The sequence below is a fragment of the Polyodon spathula genome, chromosome 8 (genome assembly GCF_017654505.1).
Source record: "Polyodon spathula isolate WHYD16114869_AA chromosome 8, ASM1765450v1, whole genome shotgun sequence".
NCBI lineage: Eukaryota > Metazoa > Chordata > Actinopteri > Acipenseriformes > Polyodontidae > Polyodon > Polyodon spathula.
In genome coordinates, this window is record NC_054541.1 from 10981897 (window position 1) to 11006710 (window position 24814).

Below are 24814 nucleotides of genomic sequence, written 5' to 3' on the forward strand. Positions count from 1 at the left end.
ATAAGACAAGTGCTGTATGCCTGGGTTTGGTTGTTCAAAGTCTGAAGCACTGCATACAGCATCTGTATAATTCTTAAGCCATAGAAAGGCACTTGAGTTTCAGTTTTTGATCTTATGTGTTCCAGTTTCATGTTCAAAATTATTGTAAAAATCTATTACAAGTATAAAATATCACGTGTTGTAGTTTAATTTTCAAAATGCTAAAAAAAAAAAAATACAAATAAGTATAAATAATATTTGATCTACTATAATTATTGTGTATCAGTCGTCCCAGTTCATTCATATCTATTCTTGATCTGGAAATGGCTAAGGACGTGTCGGTGGTGTATTTTTGTTTTCAGCTGAGCACACCCAACCTGGTACAACTCAGTATTAAGCAAATACTAGCATAGCAATGCCCTCTTATTAAGAAATCGTTTTAAACCCATTTCACGATAACGGGTGTCCATTGTCGGCCCGGCTCAGTTTCACAGGGTACGGTGCTTAGGACAAGCCTGAACTCGCCTCCTTCAAAGCACACTTATCCAGCATAATGCAGTGTTTAATTATCATTGAGACCAAAATAATTTCAGTGTGAAATACTGTATGATGGAGCTTGGGAGGCATTTTTGAGCAGTATTGCGTCAGGCTGCAAAGGTAGGCAATTGTAATCGATTGTCAATCCCTTCCAAAACACACACATCATGCTGTCAGACAAGGCGTTCTGGTGCAAGACTATTATTATTGCAGTGATTTGAATCTGCATTTATTTTGTTAAGATAGTTCCACATTTGTAGTTAATGTTAACGCACATTGTGTGTTGTTTGTATACGCAGTCGTTCAGAAAACTAAACAAGTACTATAATTAATCAATACATACCAATATTACCTTATTTATTTATTTTTTTTTAAATGCAGCTAAACGTGGCTTTCAGCAGGTAATGCTTTTGCTTAGCCAATCATATCATAGTCAATACGCCCGCCTTGGCAGCGCCTCTGTGCAAATGCAGTAGCTGCTGCTGCTGTGTTTAATTCTCTTCGCACCCACCCACTCTTTCCATTTTTGCAGACTCTGTGGTTTTACATGGTGACCTGGCACAAGCTGTCTGTAGGATTGTGGGAGAACAATCGGGAAAACATACAAACAAGAGAGAAAGAAAGATAAAAACCTCCAAGCTGTGAGTCAGTGGAATCGTCGTATCGGTGTAGGCAGAGGCGGTCCCTTGCATTTTAATGCGCACAGAGCCTGCTTCGCTGTCACCGACGCTCTCGTCTCAGTGATCTCAGATGTGAAACGTCTCTTTCACTCTCTGCGCTTTCTCCCTCCCTCCCTCTCTTCTAACTCTCTCGGAGTACCTCCAGTGGTAGGGAAAAGAAGCAGCGGGGCGGTGGCGATCCGTGTTGAATTGCACGCAGTGCCCCCCACCTCAATGATTCACATCAGGAGACACTGACAGACGGATCTCCTGGTAAAGGTAGGCTTGCAAACAATATATTTGACCTATTTCTCTTCTGACTTTATCATTTACACTTTGACTTTTTTTTTTCATAATGAACCTTACACTGTAATTGTTGCTCAATTTTAGTGTTGCGGTTTTTTTTTTTTTTTGTACCATTAATGGTGAATAAGTTTCAATATTTCAGAGATGTCATACTATAGGGGACTGTGATAGTGCATATCGCATCGCTTTTGTTTTCACGCTGCGCTTGTGTTTTTCATTGGTATTTTTTTTTTCTGTTGTAAAAGTGACGCGATGGATCGCCTGTATGGAGATCGAGTCCTCCAGAAATTATATAATGCCAGGGTGTATTTAGCTTATGCACAGTACTGTATAAAGCTGTCAAGCCCATTTGCCGTAGCCTACCTTACCTGCTGCGTGGGTCCAGGTGCGATAATAACATGGTTGTTCTTTAAATACGTGTTATTTGGAATCCTGCTTTTCTGTTCGATTGCATTGAGCTCTGTCATAGCAGGGTAAAGGTAAATGCAAATTCAAGGAGACTCCCTTTGAAAACCATCGTTGTGTTATGGTGTGGGGTAGAGATTGAGGGGGAGTTGGGTACTGTGAGGTTTAGAGGGGTACAGATTGAGAGGGGTTTACTGTGAGGTATACCGATTAAGGGGGGCTTCATGTAGCATTGGAGGGGTTGATATTTAGGAGTGGTTGGAACATATTTGTGACAGCACTTGATAAAAAGCAATTTCAGTTCATTGTCTGTTTTGGTTGAAAGCAGAATGCAGCTGGCATCCACCTTCATTTTGTTTTCTGAAAAATTACCGTTCCCCTCCCCCATTCACATAGATTTGTCAATACACCAGTAACCAGCAGTTTCAATAACAAACACACAGGCAGTGTGGCTTAGTGATTAATGTCTAGGACTGGGTACCATAGCATTGCGGCTTAGTGGTTACAGTCCCAGGACTAGGTGACAGTGTGGCCTATCGGCTAGAGCTGAGAGGCGGGAGGCAGTATTACCGCTCGTTAGCGCTGAGGCTTGGGTGAGGCAGTGTTGCCTATGAGGTAAGAGACATAATGTGCTTGGAAGCATATCATACAGTGATTGGTTGCCACTAGGCTGTGCACACCTCAGATTGGCTGAGCATACACAGAGTATGCAGAGATAGTAAGAGGTTAGTTTGGCTTGGCTTGGCTTGCTTGTGTAATACCAGCACCCCTGACTCTTTGTAAGAATCCTTGGTATTGGGCCACTGTTAATCAAGAAGTTTAAGATGAAGATCATTTCAATATTCTTCCCCATTATGAATGATTGTATCCTACTGTCCACTAGATTGGTTTGGGTCCAGTGACTGCCCCGCCTCCTTCCCTTGTGATTGGTCATTAAAGTTGTTGTCTCGAAGTTCTGGATCACAGATAGGCAGTGCTGTTGTTTTGATCCAGGATGAGGCATGGCTGAGTGTCTCACTATGTCTCTCTAGTGCAGTGGTACAGTACTCAACTCTTGAGATCCAGTCCAGGTTTTTACTCCAGTCAGGTTCTAATGTTGTTAATTGAAGCTGCTAAGAGGCAATGAACTCATTTAGGACTTGCATGGAATAAAGACAGGGACTGGAATTAATCTCAAGAGCCGGAGTTGAGTATCACTGCTCTAATATTATTGTGCCTGTGAAATGGAAGACAGGCAGGCAGACAAACAGACAAGGTCAGTATCCAGGTTGCAGCCCCTTACCTTTTGTAGGTTGTGATTCCATCCATGTGGACAGACAGACAGACAAGGCAATGCAGTCTCTATGCAGTGTTATTTTCCTGGCTCAGTCAGATTGAGCAGTTTGGGATGGAGCACTGCAGTGCAGAGCTGCGTGGCGCTAAGGGGAGCATCATTTTGGGAGCGAGAGGACTCCCCCACCCCCACCCAGCCCCCCTCCTCCCTGGTGCCCTTGTGCTTGGGGAATGTGATAGCTGAAGATCAATCTGTTTTCTCTGGAATTTTCTCCCGCCTGCTGCTGAGTTCACATCGATATCCTTCCCTATCTTAATATAGGGTGCCTCTCTTGTCAGAAACAAATACTGGCAGGCAGAAACCCACACACATCAGCGATGTAAAAGCACTAAGGTTTTAAGGGAAAATAACTACTTCCATTGTTTTACAGACTATCAGCTTCACTGGCCACGTCACTTTATTGGAAATGACAGAAGTACCTGTGTGGAATGGACGTAGCATGGTTCTTATAAAATGTTGCATATTTACTGTATACTCAAAATATGTTTAATGTAAATAAGAAAAGTCCCACTTCTGTATAGGATAGCACAGTAAACCTGCAATCCAGGTGCCCATGTTAGCCATACACCCTAAAGTCAGTGTTACAGCAGGCCTTTTTGTTTGTCCAACCTAGTTACCCTACATGTAAAGCATACGCATATTGTTCTTCGACTGGTTTGAGGGGTTTTATAATGTATGCGTTTGCTGTTGAAATGTGGGAGTCGGCTCCTGTGGGCTGGGGGAGGCTGGCAGGCTGGCAGGTGCTGCCAGGGCCTGTCCTTCCAAAGCTGCCTCCTATTAGGATGAGAGGCTGCTGCCTTAGGCCCATCCTGTCAAGACCCGCTCACAGGGTGTGCTTAATTATTATCAATTCACACGGGGTGGGGCTCTGTGGTGGCTCGGATAATGAAGCGTGTTTGTCAGTATGTGTTGGTGAGGAGGGGTGTGTGGACCTGTTTGTTCATTCGTGTAACACATGTGTATGGGATATGTTTTCTTGCCTGTCCTTCATACAGATTTCTTTTGTGTTTGCAGCAGCATGTTCTGCTTTTATTTTTCTTGCTTTTTTTGTCTATTGTAAGAATCTACTTTCATGCGTACTTCAGTAAATATATTAAACGTGGGTTTTTGCCGAAGGGAGAATCACGGCAGACGCAAATCATTACCAGCTATAGAAACACACGTGAGATCCACAACAACGAACAACAGAGCATTCCTTATTACTGAAAAACTGACAGCAGCCTGCCCCAAAGAGGGAGAGCCTGTTTCAGGACGTTGCTTTGTTTGTCAAAGAGAGCGGAATCTTTTGCACTGGTGATTAATTCAAAATAGAACATTGTGCTGATATGTATGTCCTTGTATTGGTAGACTACATAATTTCATAATATAAAATTACCTTTTCTAATCCTATAATGCACATCCTCTGTCATTCTCTATACTTGTTTCAGCTTAGATCATTATTGACCTGGGAATTACCATTAGGGATGTGCAACTGTAATTTCAGTCCCTCTGAACTTCACTAACTCACAGTGTTATGTAGGGGGAAGAAATTACAGTTGTAAACCCCTATAGTCATTTCTAAAGCCACCCCACTAGGAATGTGATTTAAGAAAGCACATTAGTTACTGTAGTGAGTGTGATAAAAAAAAAAAAAAAAAAAAAAAAACATTATCTAAGCGATATTAAATACACAAAGAAGATGTGTAATAGGATATTAAACACATAGGAAAAGAAGTGTTCTCTAGTTGGTATTTCTTTTAGTAAAATCATATTACTTATTTTAGTAAATGTTACCTATTTTGGTATCACAGATAATTGCGTAAATAGTCCTTGAATAAATTTACAATGAGTGAGTGACTAGCCTAATTGAATCTGTGAGTGACAAGAAGTCTCATCTACGGGTCATGAGGTCGTTTACAGCATACGGTAGACCTGCAGTAGATCAGAGTTCAGTCAGCCCCAAGCAGTGAGATCCTGGCAGAGGGGTTTAAACAATGGTGATGCTAGAAAACACCATTATAGGATAAGAGACTGTAATCTGATTCCACACCTAGAACCACGATTCCACCCAGTCTCCCAGTCCTGGCTCATTATGTGCTGTCTTTTTTGTTGCAGTGATTTATAAAGCAAATAATATAAACATATTAATAGACCTGCAGCAACCTCCAGCGAGCAGACAGGAACAAAAGAGGTTTAAGGTGCAGCTGGGAGCCTCTCTCCCTGCATTGTCAGCTAGCGCACGCAACAATGGTGACTATGCCGGAACATACCAGTGTCTCAACTGGTATTTTAACTGCCTGCGGTTCTCTTTCCTGTCTCATTATGTGCATTTAAAAATAGACTTGATATCTGGGCAACAACACTGCAGCCTTTCACAGACAAACTTGCGACATGGTTCCGTTTCATTTCATCGATTTTATTTGACCAAGAAAGACCCCCTGAGTTTAGCGCTGGTGTGCCAAATAAGCAGTCGTCAAGTAAATGACAACATCCATCAAAAAACAACCAAAACATGCAGTAAAAACAACACTTGAAGGGTTTTTAAAATCAATTGTCCTGCTGCCTTTCTGTGTCATTATCAATACTCCCCTTATTGTTGTGTAGTTGAACTTTTTCTCCATACAAAGACTTGCTGCTCCCTGTTGGTCCGAATTTACTACACTCACCTGGGTTCAGTTAGAACTACATGCTGTCCTATCCAGCTTTGTGGAAACTGGATGGCAGGTAATGATACACAGCAGAATATTCCTTGAACATTGGGACCAAAAATAGAGTAGAGATGATCGCCAATGCTTTGCTGTCAGATAGTTTCAACAAAATTCCAAGTGGAACTATGGCTATAGTAAAAAACGAACTATTTGTCCATTCTGATTTTAATAGTGAGAACCACAGACTAGCATTAAGGAAGAGTGGAAGATTTGAGGAAATCTACAAGCAATGTGGGGCTAGAGGGCAGTTTGAGTGCTCAAATCGCTGATGTACAAACCTTGTGTTCTTTACTGCTGTTCACTCGTCCAGGGCATTTTGCTTCTTTCCGTTTCTGGCATGTAATTTAAACTGATAATATAACAAAACTGTTAGTAACAAACAACTTTGACACTTGAATTTGCTTTGCAGTTGCAGTTTTGAGCAAAGACCTTGACAAGCACTACACTTGTTTAGAAACCCTCCTTTGACCAGCTTTGAGGGGTCATGTTTGCACACTAGATGGATGTTCTTGTGAATGCAGTTTTATTTCAGTTAAACAAATCTTTTCAACAACAGACCCCTCTTCCACTTTGAGGGTTGCTGTCCCGTAGTGCTTTGTGTTTTCATTCTTGGCATGTGGCTGTGAGGAGAGCCAACCGGTTTGACTTGTCTAGGGACTGGGGGGTGAGTGAGTGTCTCAGTGTGTGTATGTTTGTGTGTGTGTCTCGGTGTGTGTGTGTGTGTGGTTTCGCAAGTCTAAACCCCCATTCTTGGCTCTCCCTACACACTGTACACATAAGCTCTAAAGCACTGCCTGACGTGGTCTGCAGCCAGCACTGTGGACTCTGATCCTGTCAGATGACAGGACACTGAGCAGAGTCTACGAAAAATGATTGTATTGGGAATGCCACTAAAACGATTGTTATGTTGTATAACAGAATAGCTGTCAGGCTGTAACATCCCATGCACACCTGTTCTTCATACCTGTGCATCCTGCTTACCCATTTATTTGGTTTATTGTTAAATTGCTTCGTTGTAGAATTCTGCTCTCCTGAAAACAGTAACTGTCTATCAGTGCGTTTATTTAAAGGGCTTGGTCGTTAACGCTGTGTGCAGACATTCGAAATCACCTTCTTTTGCAAGGTCTCATGCATTTTGGTACAAATATGTTACTGCTACTGCCTTTTTGAATTTCCTGCTTGTCTGTCAATCAGTAACTACATGTTTCAAGGCCAATTGTGGAACTTTCACGCTTAGCTCGGTTGCCATAGTTACCAGGCTTTCAGAAAGGGCAATAGTTTACAGATTTTTCCATAAGTAATAAAACATTTCTTTAAGAATTTCTTTTTATTGGATGTTTTGAAATGTAAGCCCCCGTGTTAAAATACACTCTTTCTGTTTTAATTAAAGTCAAAGTTTAAGTACCTCACAATACATCAACATGCTTCAGCTGCCTTGCGAAGGCAATCCAATGCCAGCACAATGTAATGGTCTGTCTGGAAATGAACTGCAGTGTCCCTGACACCTGTACAGTCTGCATGGCAAAATTCACGTATTCACTCAGTGTGTATACTAACAAACAGATTTTAGTATTCATAACTCTCAGTCCTAGTACAGTTGATCTAACAACCTTCACAGCTGCTCCGTTCATCATTGGGTTTTAAATGAAATTATCTGCTCTTCTTAAAGCAAATTTCATTCATTTTCTGCAGAGCTCATCAATCCCTTTTCCTCCTTTTGTTTCCATGGAAACTGAAACAAAGAGAGGCTTAGTGGCCAGTGGAATGCTGTTTTGTAACATTAATATCAAGAAAATGCACTGACAGGATTAGTGGCTTTTTTTTTTGTTTTTTTTGTTACTGTTTTACATTCAGAAGTAATGCTCACAGTAATGCCCCTGCTTTAAAAGAGTGCCATGTAATTACACACCACCCCTGTGGGATTACTCGCATCAAGATTAACAGAAAATAAAAGTACATTTTATTCACAAGAGATAAGATGCCACAAGATACCAAAAGACACCAAAGGCACATCATGAAAGCATTGAAACACTGCAGAATTTGATTCACTCCAGTGTTTTTAAAGCAGACATTTGTTTTTATTTGCTTTTGTGTTACTAAACTGAGAAACACATTTTGAGTGCTTAGGGAGCCTTGAATCATATGACTAAGTTAGTTCAATAATTTGAGTTATTTGAGTATTGCTGCTTTGATCAGAGAGGCAGTGCAGATAATGGGATGACAATCTATTAGACCTGATTTTGTTTGTCTCACAATAGCCATTAATCTTTGACAAACGAAGTCTAGATGAATGATGACTGGGTAGTTTGTGATTTTGCCATTTTAAGAGTAAAGATGTCATCCCATGCGTCCGCTTGTCCCATTCTCCTCCGAGGAGGACAGCTTTCCTGCAGGGTGCACAATGATTTTGGTTTGATAATAGTAATACTAGTCTGACATGGAGCCATGTACCTTTCTTGTTAGTATCAGCAGCATTCTCGCTGCCTGCTCTTCTAGTGCACGTGAGGTTTCTTCCTTTCTTTGTTTCTTTGCAGCACTGTAGATTCCTGTTATCTAATCACTTCCTGTGCTGTAGGTCACACAGTCTGATTGTATTAAGACTATTGGAGTAGAATACTCAACCACAGAATAAACGAAACAGGTCAAGAACCCAGAGCTCTTCAGCGCAAGAAAAAGAGGGAACAGTGCTAAATGTTACAAGAAAATGAATGATAAAGGTGTGGCTATCGCCACCTGTGAACTTTTACTGTATTGGTCTTTGTGCCACATTAGTGGTATCAAGTGAGTATTAGAATGGATGGGTGATATCCCCAGAAGACTGGGAGACTGGTGGTCAGTCCCTTCCCACTTTGCACCTCTCCCACAACTCCTACTCTGGATCTCAGTGTCTTGGGGTTGCTAAGAAACCAGAGGAGGTCTGTATTCAATGACTTTTGATACCGATTTGTTACCGTAGCAACCTCCAGCCTGAGGCTCCCTTCCGGTTTTCTACTTCATTGCGTACAGCTGTATGAAATATACAGGCAAGGTGAAGTGTTTTACCAGTGTGTAAGCTGCACGAGGAGCTGGGCTAGCAGGCAGCCTCATTTTCTCTATGTAAGGAATAAACCAAATCCTTTGTATAACCTGTGTAGTTAAATTACAATATTTCTCAATGGTATGTAAACGCAAAGAATGATGGATCCTGAGAAACCTGCTTACATATTTGTGGTGATGCGCGAAAGTCTCACATTGGCAGTCCTTATTGAATTATTTGTTCTTGAAGTGAGGTCCATCTTGGGCTTATGTGTAATGCAATACAGAGTCCTATCACCAACATCGTTGTATGTCTTTATCAGATTGTATATGTTCTTAATACATAAATAAGTAATGTTATTATAGGTCAAGTGAATATGCCATGTTTATAACAGAACAGTAGACATCAGAAGCATTTGGACCTGTATGGTTTTGTACACTGCCATGACACCTATATAAATGTCCTTTTAAACCAAGTACAGTATAGGGTTAAAGTGGATTGCACAGAGTTGCTAGTATTAATCACATAGTTTTAAACCTTTGCACCAAATGCAAAGTTTGATCCTCTTTCTAACTTCCCAGAAAGGAAATACAATGAATCAGGTGCTGTACTGTAGTAAGAGAAGTTAAATCAATATTTCTTGGTAGTTTTTATATTATTGTTTTTTTTCTTCGTTGGACTGGTAAATAGAATGACAGTTTAGCTTGCACATGTGGATTTATCCCCTGAACACATCTGTTTCCTGAATGAGGACAATATTTCCTTTGGCTTTCAACCCACCTTAGCAGAGCTCACTGTTTGACGTGAATGTTTGATGTAGCTTTCATCCTGAACATGAATTGTAGGGGTATACTGAGCGGCTAGGGGTTATCTCCAAGTATATAAAGAGTGTAGTTACTGATATTAAAGCTCTTCTTATATCTTTGAAGATAACACTGTGCTTTTTACTTTGCTCTCCTTTTATCTTTAGTTCATTCTTGTTCTGATATGATCCCTCTAAGGGGATGGCTTATTAATATTTATCATAACACAAAATGGATTTGAAACGGGTGATACAGATGCTGAACGTATGCTAAACGTTGGCGGTTTATTGTTCGGTAAATTGTAAGGTTGTGCAGTGAAGTGTTTCGTTTACACTGTTAAGGTGATAGGTGATGGCTGTGCGTTGGACGGGTTATTCTAGGTGTATTTGCTCAACGTTAAATAAGACTTGTTCTGTCTGTTTACATAACAAGTAGGGGTGGTTTGAACCATATGGCCAGCTTATTCAAAATGTTATTAAAGAGGAAATTGCATAAATTTTAATACTAGGAATGTCATCGCTTGTTCTTTATCTTTCAGAAACGCTCTTCTGTTCTCACAAGCTGAACATTTGAGCATTTTAGAAAAAAATGTTTTTTCGTTCCATAACTATCCTAGCTGAATACTCAAGGATTCAAAATAAATTAATTATTCAGGCACTTTGAAAAATGTTCATAATCTTTCATATTTCACTGATCACTTCATTTGTAAAGCAATTGTCGAAATGCACCGGCTAATACCAGGAAACGCTTAAGAAACAGTGATATATATATATATATATATATATATTATATATATATATATATATATATATATATAGATATATATATATATAATATATATATATATATATATATATCCGTTAATACAGGATTAGGATGTTCTCATTTTTAATTGGGCGGCCACACCTCATTGACTGTCTGAACCACAAACATCAGAGTGATCTGAATTCGCTCCTCTTCACTTAAACACATTTCACATGTGAAAGAGAGACAACCGATATTAACAGTTATGCCTGTGCTGCTGCTGCTTTATGGGACACTCTGTATGGACTTTGTAGTTTGAAATGCCTTGCGCAGTCATCTGAAACAATGATGAATCTTGAGATTGAAAGTGATAGTGGTGCTTGCCTGATATATGCCAGAGAGCAACTAGAAAATCAAGGGCGAGTCTTAGCTACTGATCTGCCTGCCCATGATGCAACACAACTCCTGAATGCAGGCTGTGTGCAAGCTGTGTCGACCTGTTCAGTGCACAGGGAGTTACCCAGGATATTCACTAAGTGCTGATAAAGCTACTACAGTACAATCTTAGAGTAGCCACACCCTGAATGGACACGCCCTGTACAGTCCTTATGGTTTGGAAACTTTGGGTCCTGATGAAGAAGGGGACTTCAGATATGAAGGGGTTGGTAGATATTGCTGTAGACCAGCTGTGAACGTCAGCTGATTTGTGTGGGTTGGCCTGATTGTCAGCAGCGTGTCAGCGAGGGATTGAGACAGTCCCAGCAGGCTTGCTGTAAGGTCATTCCCTTTTAAATGAGGTTTCAGACCTCTGCTAATGCTTTCTTTTATCTGCAGAGAATGTGGGTGCTGCTCTTCTCAGGAAATGAATACTGAAGCTGGAAGCAGGCCTGTTGTATCTCCCTTTCAGAGCATTCTGAAATACCCAGTTAACTACCAACTGAACAACTTTATATGTGTCTTAACATGAGTGTATATGTGCCCAGCTACATTTAGAATTCCTTTTTATGGTTTTGTTTTCAGTGTGAAGGGATTTTAAGTAAATTGCAGACATCTCTTTTATATTTTGAGTGCTTTAAAATATGTGTTGAGTGAAATGTCAGCTTGCTCCCACAGGGAGGCCTATGTCCTTAGCAATAAAGCCTTGTTGAAACTGAACAGAATTTTCTAACTGAAAGAGAGATGCACTGTCAATTCTGTGATGGAGGAAAGGTTGAAAAAAAAGGCTCATTTTGACCTTTTACCTCATTTTTTTTTTTTTTTAGTTACCTATGCATAAACAGGAAACGCAAAACAGAAAACACCTAAAAAGAGCGCTCCAAAAAAATCCTGCCCAACTTTAGAAGTCGGATTACAGCTAACTTTACAAGGGTGGCCCAAAACTGTCACATATTCTCTGCTGCTTTAGCATGACGGTCTGCAATGCCGTCAGGTGCATGAGTCTGCAATGACCAGCAGACAGAGAGAAAGATCCTCTGCAGAGCCTCAATCCGGTGAAACTCGTTAGGATGAGTAACTAAGCTTAGCAAGCCCCGGAGAGATGCGTCTTTGTTTGTGACAGCGGCAGCCAGGGCTGCAGAGTGCTTATTACTGCTTAGCTAGAATGTGATTCAGCAGAGCGAGCTGGCAAGGGAACAAAAAACACAAAACTTTCCATCACAGCCACTATTAACACAGGCTTGATGGCTAAGATAGAGGTATGCTCACTTAGAAGGTCATTAACCTGTCTGAAAATAACCTAGACATGGCTATCTACATGAACTAGCACTGCAGTGTCGTGTGTGTGTGTGTGAGAGAGTGATGTGCTTATGGATAAGGCGTACCTGCATTCTTACTCTGTTCTTCTGCACTGTTAATAGCTTTCCCCGCAGTGTCACATCTACCTTATTAAACACACTGCGCAAAGCTTGCATCGGAGCATTCTGATCCCAGTCTTTTTCCAGTGACGGGTCGATTGGGATGGAAACACACCTCTGAATGTGGAAAGGGGATTAGTGCTGCACACTCTAAGTGTTCCAGCAGTTTCCAAGGCAGGGTTGATTCACTGTAAACCTGGGTGGTTTCTGTGCAGATGCAGACAGGTCCCACATTGTCACCTGGGGCTGAGTCAGACAGCCTGTTCTCAGGAGCATGCTACATGTTCTGCTGCTTTAGCTGAATGCACACAGAATCTGTCTTTAGAACTGAGCAGTGTTTAATAGAAGATAACCTATGAGAATTATATATGCTTATACTGATATTCTATGCTTATACTGATGTAGTTATTACCATTTATTTGGCTGTCCTGACTATTCATACTCAGAAATGCCTTTTAAGAAGTATTTATCTGCAGGTATAAATCCATTCATTAATGTGTTGATTTCAAAACAAGAAAAGCTGTCCTCCCTCACATTTACAATCAGTGGCAATTATCCTCCTCATTGAGAGGTTGTCAGCAAACTGTTATTTCAGCATTGTGTCAAAAGTGTTGTGGATCCAATAAACACAAATCATTTACCTGGTATTGGGTACACTACATGCATTTGGGTTTGACTGCTCAGCGAAATGAAATCTAGAAGACTTTGTTATCTGGAAAACAATAAAACTGCATATTAAACTGCATATGGTGTTTGTTGCTTCATAAATGGACCAAACAGAACCCTTTTGAAAGATCCATTCCAAAGTCTAGCGGTAATCACTCTGCTGATACAGGCTGTATTGATTCGCTGCTTGTGGACTTTGAGTTATGAGTTTGGTCTGGATATGTTCCCTTAGTAGAGACGTGTCATTAATAAACGGATATAAGGAGCAGAGTTATTGTGTTTGACTTCGGGAATATGAATCGACCTGCATTGAATTCTGACTCTTCCAAAAGTGATAAAGATACAAATTCGATAGAAATATACACTTGATTCACCTGATGTATTCAGTAGCTTCTTTAGTATCGCCATTTCTTTTTGAAGCTGTCAGGAGTACTTCTGTCCTGCAATCATGTCCTATAAATTCTACATCTCTAAAATAGTCTTAGACGAGTTAACCTTACAGTGATATAGCGAGCTATAGTGATAATGTGTCTGGAAATCCAATCATTGCTTCAAACAATTCTGCATATATTTATTAAAGCAACATGTTCCAAGCATCCAGAACCAAGCAGGTGCTGAAGAACTTACTTGATCTAGTCAGGCATCACCATGGAAACACAAACACTCAGATAGAACAGAATTCTGGGAAAACATCTTGAGCAAACTGGGTATTGTAGTTTTCAGATGGAAAATGAAAGATAAAATATTGACGAGGTGAACTGCCCAGAAGTAAAAGGTCACTGTCACAATCTTGTAGTTAATTACTGCAAACAGTAGGCTCCCTTCATAGCCTTGCTGCTGTTCCGTCTCCTTTGGAAAGGTGCCCATATGGTCTGGACATGTGCCACCTTGTTCCTCATTTCAGAAGCGACCTGCTCATAATTTGCAATATTGAATGTAAATGGTCTCTAATCAGGCAGAGCAGGGTGCGCTGCGTTTTTACAGTATTTGAGGGATTATCTCCTGGCAGTGGTCAGGACTGTTAAAACTCCCAGTTGAATCTTGCCATTTGTCAGAGGAACGCTTGAGCGGTCGTGCACAGACCTGGTTTTGTGTGAGCTCTTTGTGTTTCGTTGTAGAAATGACGCCCCGTCTCGTTTCCACTTGTGGCTTACACTTTGTTTCATAGCTTAACATAGACATGATGTATTTAGCCCTACTAAAGCGGTAGATAATGGCTTATATTAACAGAGGAATCTAGTAATATTGGTGGTTACAATCTGAGATATGAGGTGATGTTGGTGACATATAATATCCCATCGTTACCGCAGCCTTTGTCTAACAAGGTTATGAAAAGAAATTGTGTATTTCTGTGGACTGTAGCGGTTGTACAGGGTATTTCTGTCTGTAAGACATTATTTTAATGATCCAAATGACACAGATGCTTAGATCTGCTGTTGGATCAGTTGAATAGACCTTGCATGTCACATAATTATAATGCTCTTAAGCTGCAGATCCAATCAAAGGATCCATCAAATTTACATTCATGGACTTAGAACATGTGCCTACTTAAAATGTGTATAGGTTTATACGTTGTGTGTCTGGTATCTCTTATTGTAGAAGAGATGTCATCTCGTGCAGTTTGGGCAAGGTGACCAAAAAGAGAAGCTGAGCAAAATGATCTTGAACTATAAAACTATAATACGTAACTGGAATTTTGACAAATATTCAGCTGTGATCTATTCATTTCTCCTGTGCGATTTTATAATTGAAACACCTTGTTCAGTGAGTACAATTTCATGAAATTAGGTTGTTTGTTTTTTTTTACAGCCTTCTGCTTGACATTCTGTCATTCCTGCTCATGGGAATAATGTGCCATCATTGCCCACTCTTGCACATGTATTCACTGCGCAGTGTCTGGCAGAACTGAAGGTGGTGTGATCACATTAAGAGACGCAGAAGGGATGGAATATAGACTCTGGTGGCATTATAGTTTGAGAATTCATAGTGACATAACTGCCAGTAGGCTACTAGGTATGCATAAGCACTGGTGGAGTGGATTGGTTTAGAGTCCCAGTGTGGAAAGGATTGCTAGATGTGGCTCCTCATCTCCGAGGTTGGGCAAGAGCTTCTATTCAGTAATAGTAAAGTCTGCCGGCAACAAAATGCCCATTGTGCTCCCATGTGGAGCTGGAGAGAGACTGAAGCCCTAGGCTCTCCTCACATGGCTGCCCATGTTCTGTGGTTTCTCACGGCTCAGCTGTTAACCCTTTCTGCTCTAGGAGATGCAGCCTTAGAAAATTTAGAAGCTACGAGGTCACAAGTTCAAGCCCAACTCACCCTTTTTTTTTTTATTTCACAACAAATATGGGTGTCATAGTTGGACTTTGGTTCATGGATGACAAACCTATAGATTATCAAAGGTTTGTGCGTAGATAACTAAGCAGTGTGGCCTTGTGGCTGGAGAGCTAGGTAGACTGGTAGTTACTGTAGAGCTCAGGGACTGTGAGCAGAATGGACTGCCAGTTCGAGGTGTGAGACTGGGAGGAAATGTTATTTTTGACCGCTCTGCACCTGGCAGCTTCCTCTTCCCCTGGCAGCTTCCTCTTCCCCCAGTCCTCTGTTCCCTGGGTCCTGATGGGCCACTGAAACTGTTTTCTCGTAAAAGCACTTGCGGCTGCACCTCAAAGAAGATCATGCAAAGTTTATGTCACACATTTACAGTACTGAGTGTGCTGATTGCTCAGGGTGTTGTTGGCTTCAGACAAGCTCTGGGCGAGGTCTATAAACTGTGTCATGAGCACAGGGCCTTAATGTGGAGTAACCAGTCACTGTACTGAAGAAGCACAACCTCCATCAGTAACACGATCTACATCGTTCTGCTCACAAACCCTTTTTTATGGCAGATCCTATTTTATGTTCTACCTGACCTTAAACAAACAGGGCTACTGAATCCATAGCCTTGTTTTTGTGTTTTTAGATCTAGGTGAAGTCTGCTTGTTTTGATTTTGGTTCTTTTTATTGTTAAGGTGTCTGTTACAAAGGGCTCTATATCCTTCTACTCCTCTTGAGAATTGTGGAATTTTTTTTTCTTTTTTTTTGTGGCTGAGGGAGCTCAGCCACTCCACTCCAGTGGCACGTTTTTCAGTAAAGTTTCTGTCCAAACTATTGTTCAAAAGACACGTTGGATGTTCACTCTTATTGTCTGATGATAATTTTGTCTCTGCTGTAAATGAGAACACCCTAAAAGGAGCTGAGCTGTTGGTGGGGGTATTGCATTTCATTTTCACAGCTGGCCGAGCCCCAGTCTAGGCTCTGATTTGGAAATGCACTGGTAACGTGCCTCTGGTCCAAGGGGGCGGCATCACAGCGCACTCGACTGGCTGCCCTGTCACTCTGAGGACACTGAAGCTTGTAGGATGTCAACACATCCTATGCTTTCTTCAACACCTCTCATTCCTGAAGCACCTCGCTAGTCTAGACGAGTTTTTCAGCTCTTTTTGAGGTCCTGGAAAGACACAGACTCACTAATTCACCCAGGGACTCTTCGTTCTCAATAACCTGAGGAGTCTTTAAACAAGGTGCCAAAGCTTAGAAACTCTGGATAAGTCATCCTCACTCTCTAGGGCTGGGAAACTTGTCCCATATAAAGCTGGAGAACTGATCCTGGAATTAGGAAACTCCCCACTCTCACTAGGTAGGAGTTAAGACGGCAGAGAAAGGAAATTAGTACACTGTTCACACATCAGTGAGCTGTCTGTGGTAAAGTGGAGAACCACTTGTGGTAAAAAACCATTTGTCTTGATCACGCTTGGTTTGCCATTCACAGCGTAACCAGGGAGACAGAATCTAGGCAAGACAGTGATTACCTGGAATATACATGAACGACTTCATTTTCCATGGCCCAAGAAAAAGTCTAGATCCCACGACTAGCAAAGTGGAACCCGAGAGCCCAGGAGCCAGGTGTTTCCAGGTCTGCACTGCAGCAAGATGCCTACACTGAGCAGAGCCTGCTTGAGACTGTTCATCAATTCTGACAGGAGCACCCTTCCTCCCCCGATTAGCTGCCTCCTCTGACAGACCCGTCACATTCAGGCAGTGCAGGGAAAGCTTTTGAAATTCAGAGCCATCTCCATGGAAACCACTCCTCTGTTCAAACAGAGCCAACGAGGGCTGGGGGCAGAGTGAGGTTTTATCTGAGAGAAGAGGGAGAGAGAGTGAGAGAGAAAGCACCAGGGGAATAGACAGATAGGCAAGCAAGATTTATTTAGCATTCTTTTTTAACAGACAAAACTGGGATGAATTCATCACTTGCGTACAGTGGCAGATTTGCAGCTTTGGAAATGGATGTCCTCTAACTGGTATAACAGAGCTAGCCTCTAAACTAAATGTGTTGCCACAGTACCAGTCTGCTGTGGCCCTGCCCTATGTGTGTGTGTGAGAGGATGTTTCAGTCTCCTTGCTAATTCTTGTTACCCACTGGTGTTTGTGGTGATGGGGGTTCACTAGGAATTGGGCTGAGGCCATCACCTGACCTTGAATAGAGCTGGTGACCTCTATCCTATTGACCGTACACACTCCGCTGTCTGTGTTGATGGGGTCTTAGGAGCTTCAGTGCCTACAATCAATTTTCTCCATTTCAATCTCATTTCTTTTCTTAATTTCCCTGACCCTCATGTGAATGAAATTGAGGATTAAATATGAAGTTATAAATTTGAATTTTTGCAGATTAGTAATTCAAATGTATTTGTTTAATAATGAATAACCTAGACGTGAATATTTTCTTTCCTATTGGTCTATTTCGTGTTTGTTTCAATTTGTTTTGATTTCAATTTGCATGCTGGACTGTTCACTCAGTGATTGCTCTGCATTCTTTACATTTTTCAGAAAAGTGTTGTTTACACCACGCAACCGTATACAGTACAAAACAAAGTGATACGATACAAAGGCGTTTCAGTGCTTTCTAAGAAAACCCAGCGAGAAGTGCTTGAGCAACCAGTGCTTGCAATTCAAAGACAATACTAAACATAGCAACAACATTTGAGCATCTGACACATGCATTTCTATAATTGCGTTGTGTTCGCCAGAAAGCACATGCGCACAATAATAATTCCTGGCTAAAATGTAATTTATATTACACAGCTAAGAAGAAATGCACTGTGTGCTTCAGGTTGCTATGAACATTGAGGGACAGTTAACATTTCAGCTTGCACACAGACTTCAAAGGGCTGTTCCCAGTGTTGTCGGATATTAACACCTTCTCGCCTCCTTCTCTCTTCTGTAAGATAGTGCGCGGTAACCATGATGACGGAGACGGGCGTGGAGGTGGAGGTGAAAAAAACGGCAGAGGAGCCTCCTCAGCAGCAGGGGGCAGCGGTGAACACGCAGGACGGCAGTAGACCCAAGCAGGTGAGGGGCTCAGATAGCCATGAATGCAGTACAACAGGTGCAAACGTTACCAAATGTTTTATCCCTGTCAAATGAAGTGGTCGTAGAAATGAAACTCTGATAGGATCAGTTTTCCAAATACCGTAACAGTTATTTAAAAAAAAGACAACTTTAAAAACAAAACAGTGTTTCGGCCAGACAACCGTCATCAGTTGTACATTTCCCCTTCGTTTTTTTCACTCTCAGGGTAATGACGGAAAGCTACCTGAAGACCAGGATTTGAGGGGTGGGGAGGATGTCTCAGAGAAGACCACCCCCGGCAAGATCCCCAAATCCCCCCAGAAATCCTCCAAGAGACTAAAGACCATCTCCTTTAAAGTGACCCTACTGGACACCTCTGAGTACGAGGGTGAGATCGAGGTAAGCCGTCTTGGGAACAGCCTGCCCATTCTCTGTTAATATGAGTTCATGTGCAAGTATGAATATGGTTTAAATGTTATAAATGGAAATGTATGTTCATGCATAATAATATTTATTATTTAATGTGTGTGTTCCTATAATAAATCATGCATGTCTATAACTCATTGCTTTTCCTCTGAGACTGCAAGAGTAATCAGTGTAATGGAATGAATAACGAATAGGATGAGGTGATTCTACAGTGCAAGATGCAGGGTGCTGCAGCCCAGCACTCCTGTGGCAATGATGATAAATATTCAGGCTTTAGGAGTGTTTAAATAAGCTGATACAAGAGATTAGACACATAGCAACTGCCATGTCATAACCAATAGAAAATGACCCACATGAAAGGGGCTTCTACCCCTTGCAGATCTATACTGTTCAGTCACCCTGTCTCAATAAGCATAGATCACATACACAGCATAAACCTCTGGCAAGGGCAAAAAAGCCTACTGCCTGCCTGGTAAAACATAAATCAATAAAGTAAACTGCCCAGAGATGAGAAATCCATACTCATTTCAATAAAGAAAGGAAGACAGGAACAGCTCTGTCATCCCCATGCCCCTCAGTAATGAGCCCTAGTCTAGGCATTCTGGTCTCCGTTTTCCAGCACTGTCATCGCCCTTCACCTCAGTAATGAGCTGTACTCTAAACACTCCATTCTCCACTCTCCTGCAAAGGCACCACTTCAAAAGAACCAGTAACGTGGAAGCAGCCCGCTAACAGAAATCCTTTAGGAAATAAAGCACCTCCTGCCACTGCCATGCTGCAACCCAACAATTTATCCTTTTTATACCGCACTCCAAATTGCAGGGCAACGGTGTCAGGTTTGCCATGTTGAAGTCCCACTATCTGGGTAATAACAGACTTCCGAAAGCAGGCTAGTCATTTCTGTCATGCCTATAACAAGGAGTGTTTGCGAGCAAGGATTAATTAGGGTGATTTTGACATTTACCAGAGGCTAATAGCTCCCCGGGCCCCAAGCTGCAGGCTTTGACCTTAGTTCTGAAACATTTTAAGAATGCATTCACTTGGAATAGCTTGGCTGTTTCTGCTGCTAAATGTAACACATCTGTGTGGAATAAACCATCTGCCTTCCCCCCCAGGGCTTGGTTAATGCTGGAATTTAAAATATTCTGTCACCAGCCATTCATGTCACTGTTTTTACCAACTAAGCCTCAATTGGCTCAAAGTTGTTGCTTATGTAACAGCAGAGGCTGGACACAAACCGACCTGAACTACTATGCAAAACGAACCACACAGTAAAGTTTTTAACTTCATCTCACCAGCAGGGGTCACAAACCGCAGTGGCACTGCTTCCACACAACACTGTATCAGCCTGCCTCATGGTCCAGCAGCTCTAACCACTAAACCAGCCTGCATTTCAGTCCATCAGCTCTTATTGCTGTGGCAACAACCCATCTTTTCTCTCTCCGTCACCGCGGAAACCAGGCGGGTGAATTTCGTAGGCAGACACTCCCGAAAGAGCGCTAGACTGAGCCACCGGCACAGAGCACTCTGTCTGTAGAGATGGGGCGCAATGTAGACAAGGCAAGCAGCAGTCAACAAGCACAGTACACTGCTTACTTGTGAACAGCTCTGTAGAAAGGCTCTGTTAATACTTTGGGAGTCAGTAAGAATATCAGTAAGTCCATAAGCATATCTCTCTTCCATTGTACTCGACCCCTGTGGTGGCCGTGATTGACAGATTCTATGGCACTAAGTATCTATTAAATTATTTTTAAAATAGGCTTATCAAAATACCACCCTGAGAAGATGGACACGGATGGCAGTATTTAAATCTGCCACATTCAGATACATTGAATAGACCCCATTCTGTTTTCAAAGGGGATCCGTTTTGCCTTCTAATAACAAGTGATTTATAGACACAATACTAGCAGAGCTTAGTGTATTTGATTTTCATTTACAAAGTTCGATTAGGGGAAGTGTCAGTATTTGAAACGAGGCTCCCAAAGATCTCACTGTGAGCTGCAGTGCTACGTAAGGTCGGTGTCACTCCCTCTTGTCTGTGTTGTCTGTCAGATCCCTGTTAACTTTTCTCTGTCTCTCTCTGTCAGAAGCACAGCCGAGGACAAGCTCTCCTTGACATGGTGTGTGAGCACCTCAACCTTTTGGAGAAGGATTACTTCGGATTGACGTTCTGCGACACGGACAGTCAGAAGGTCAGTTCTGAGACAGGAGGCTTGTTACTGGGAAGTCTGGTGTGACTCTTTCTGTTCGGTTGCCCTTGTTAATTCATCCTAATTCGGGCTCGTTACACAGTATAATTGTCGCTAGTTCATGAGCAAATCGCCCTGAGGCAGTATTCGACATTAAAGTAACGTAATCACTGTGATGTTCAGGCTTTATTAAAATGCTTTGGGGCAATGACGTTATGATTCTATTCTGGGTATTGGGATTTATTTATATACATCTCTCCTGCATTGAAAACTCACCAGTTACAGCCACATTACTGGAGGTAGTAGACTTGAATACATGGGTGTTCTTGCTCAGGATGTTCTTAAGGGTTTTGAACCATGTGTGTCCTTGGGAAACCACTGACGGACAATTGGCCAAGCTATGGAGCTGACTCCTCCTGTGTATGGAAATGTGGGCAGTGCCACATTTATGAGGATGCATTAGCAGATAAATACCATTGGCATTAGCCTCTCAATCCACAGCCAATGTAACTGACTGAAGCAAACTGTTCATGTCTTTTCAGAACTGGCTGGACCCTTCAAAGGAGATCAAGAAACAGATGCGCAGTGAGTCCCTTTTATTTTCAACCTTGCAGTTCACTCCAAGCTAAGCTGAGAAACATTACCTCTATGTACATATTTAAAACACACATTTAGAGCTGTTTACAACATACTTGTACTTAACTGTAGCTTATATCAATTTCATTTGGGTTTGTTCCCAAACTGTAATGTTATAAAAGCACTGTTATTTCAAAAGCCATGCAAATTGAGAAGGCTGTTAGACAGGGCACCATGCTGGAGTGATAGGCTTTGAATGAACTAATATGTCACAGACCCAATCCACAGACAACTTGTGGTGCTCAGCTTCTGACCCTGCCAAGCTGCTTCAGTCCAGATATCACATCACGCTTTGGCCAACTGATCCATAGGGACACTCGTCTCATGCCTGTTTCTGTGTCTCTAGCTGCCTCGTGGCATTTTGCCTTTGCGGTCAAGTTCTATCCACCAGACCCATCCCAGCTAACCGAGGACATCACCAGGTAGGCACTGCAGCCCCTCTCTACTACACTTCTCCGTGCTTCATATGTTATTGATTCTCTCTCTAGCTATCTTCCTCTCATGTTCTATCTCTGTGATACATGTTGTCTACCTCCTCTCTCACTCTCTGCTCTCTCACACTGCCCCTGTCTCTGGTCAGGTATTAGCTGTGATGTGTGCTGTCTACCTCCTCACTCACTCTGCTCTCTCACACTCTCTCTCTCTCTCTCTCTGGTCAGGTATTATTTGTGCCTGCAGCTCCGGGATGATATCCTGTCGGGCCGGCTGCCCTGCTCCTTCGTCACGCACGCTCTTCTGGGCTCGTACGCCGTGCAGGCTGAGCTCGGAGACTTTGACCCAGAGGAGCACAGTGCCGACTACGTCAGTGACTTCCGCTTTGCCCCGAACCAGACCCGTGAGCTGGAGGAGAGGGTGATCGAGCTGCACCGCACCTACAGGTTAGCCACGCTGCCCTGCATGCAGTCAGCTCCATGCTGTGCAGGTATACTCCACTTCAGTGTCTATGCATAGCAGAGAGTCATGAACCGCACCACGCGTCCAGATCAGAAGGTGGGCACCAGAGATACGCTCACTTCCACTCTGTGTACTCTGAGTACTCTGAAACAGGACTGTGTAATAGTGATTTGTTTTATTTCAGGGGGATGACGCCCGCAGAGGCTGAAATCAGCTTTCTTGAAAATGCGAAGAAGCTCTCGATGTACGGAGTGGACCTGCACCATGCCAAGGTACTGGCATAGCTGGAATAAAAATAAATAAATAAATAAATTATATATATAATATAATATATATATTATATACTATATATAATATATATATTATAATATATATACAAATCAGCTGGTGTATTGATAACGTATTCTAACCAATTCCTCTCTGCTGGCTTTCCATCCTGGATTTTTTTATTTCACTTGCCCTTTGTCCTTCTCCCACCCTCCTCCTTGCTGGCAGGACTCTGAAGGGATTGACATCATGCTGGGGGTCTGTGCCAATGGGCTGCTCATCTATCGGGACCGACTGAGGATCAATCGCTTCGCCTGGCCCAAGATCCTCAAGATCTCCTACAAGAGGAGCAACTTCTACATCAAGATCCGGCCCGGAGAGGTGAGTCCTGGTTTCTCTGGTCATCGTGCAACAAATTTTCGATGCCTCGAAGCCAAATTTGCAGTGGTTTTTTTACCCTTTTCACATGATCATGTGCGACTTGTTTGCTGTTAGGTAATCTGAGAGATATTTGGGAGCCGTGCCGTTTACACAGTTACACACAGCGACTGGGCGCTGACATTCCTTCCTCTCACTCGGGGGAAAGGCAGCCTCATTCCTGCAGATCACTGGAGTGGCTCATGTGAAAAGAGAAACCCAGTGCATGAGAAAGGGAGAATACAGAGTGCCTTTACCAGAACTGGGTGGTATCCAAAATCTAATTTTAATTGAAGAAAAGTAGAAAGTTGGCTTTCAAACTTGGGGGCACTTGTTCACTAAACAAGTGTGTTGAATGATATAACGTCTACAGTATAGAGCACCATGCATATCAAACTGTATTATTTAATAAACAGTCTTACATATTTGTGAGTAGGTTTAAAACAGGGTGTGTTATTTTAGGAGGCTTGTGGTCCAGTGGTTAAAGAAACAGGCTTGTAACCTGATGGTCCCCAGTTCAAATCCCAGCTCGCTGTGTGACCCTGAGCAAGTCACTTAACCTCCTTGTGCTCTGTCTTTCGGGTGAGACGTTCTTGTAAGGGACTCTGCAGCTGATGCATAGTTCACACACCCTAGTCTCGTATCGTGTAAAGCACTTTGTGATGGTGGTCCACTATGAAAGTTGCTATATAAAAGTGAAGATTAAAGATGTTGGACTAGATTAGCAAAAGCTTTTCGCTCCCAATCACCACTAGTTTTCTAAAAAAACATACCAAGTAAAGTTAACCAACCAGAAATAAACAGTTTTTTTTTTTACATTTATTTAGGGTGCTGAAAGTAGCCAAAGCAATAACGTTTTCTAACATTGTATCCAGGGCCTCAAGCCAGACTAACCCCTTCTGCTTCACTCCCTCCTTCAGTATGAGCAGTTTGAGAGCACCATCGGCTTCAAGCTACCAAACCATCGGGCTGCCAAGCGTCTCTGGAAGGTCTGCATCGAGCACCACACCTTCTTTAGGTAAGGGGATACAGGGAGCCTTGAGGTGCCCTCGCCCACAGCCAGCTTTTAGAAAAACCCTCTTCTCATCCATGGTGGTCTAAAGAGCAGCACCACCTGCTGGAGAGAGAAGATGTGTACCCATACAATACCTACCCTGTATAGCAGCCGTGTCCAATCACTGTCCTGGAGGACCATGCCACTGCAGATTTAATAGGTAAAATGATATCATGAACAACTACAGGGTCTGGAGGGTTAATTGATTCAATTCATTTAGACAGTGTTAGAGCAAAGACCAGGGAGTGGAAGGACCAGCTCTGATGGAGTCAGAGTAGCAGAGCCCTATTCAAACTAAAGGTGACTGAGTTCAAGATCAGTTCAACTTCCTGGGGTGGGCTTGCTAGGGCTGTGTTTGAGGCACCTCAAGGGCAGTGGGTTGGCAGAGCACTGATGCTACAGGGATGGGATAGTACCCATAGGTAATTTAAAGAGTTAATTTGAGAAGTAGGGTGAGGCTGCATTCAGTTCTTCTGGACTCCAACATTGATTCACTGTGAAACTTTAAAAACAGGGCATGGTTCTATCAGGTATTTTACACAAATGCAAAAATAA

General features: G+C 42.3%; 1 protein-coding gene across 13 annotated transcripts in view; it reads left to right on the top strand.

Moving 5' to 3' along the window:
• Positions 1-925: 925 nt before the first annotated feature.
• Positions 926-24814, top strand: part of si:dkey-178k16.1 (band 4.1-like protein 1) — a 39768-nt gene continuing 15879 nt past the window's right edge. For 2 of the 13 annotated variants that reach the window (XR_005950696.1, XM_041256749.1), the window contains exons 1-10: positions 926-1454; positions 18253-18376; positions 18602-18775; positions 20890-20994; positions 21534-21576; positions 21974-22049; positions 22287-22505; positions 22706-22793; positions 23017-23169; positions 24126-24223. Coding sequence is in view for 12 of the 13 variants with exons in the window: in XM_041256749.1 (XP_041112683.1) it covers positions 18269-18376; positions 18602-18775; positions 20890-20994; positions 21534-21576; positions 21974-22049; positions 22287-22505; positions 22706-22793; positions 23017-23169; positions 24126-24223 (1064 nt within the window). In the remaining variant the exon portion in view is untranslated. The remainder of the gene's footprint in view (positions 1455-18252; positions 18377-18601; positions 18776-20889; positions 20995-21533; positions 21577-21973; positions 22050-22286; positions 22506-22705; positions 22794-23016; positions 23170-24125; positions 24224-24814) is intronic. The other 11 variants (XM_041256741.1, XM_041256745.1, XM_041256750.1 and 8 more) reach the window with 10 other exon arrangements.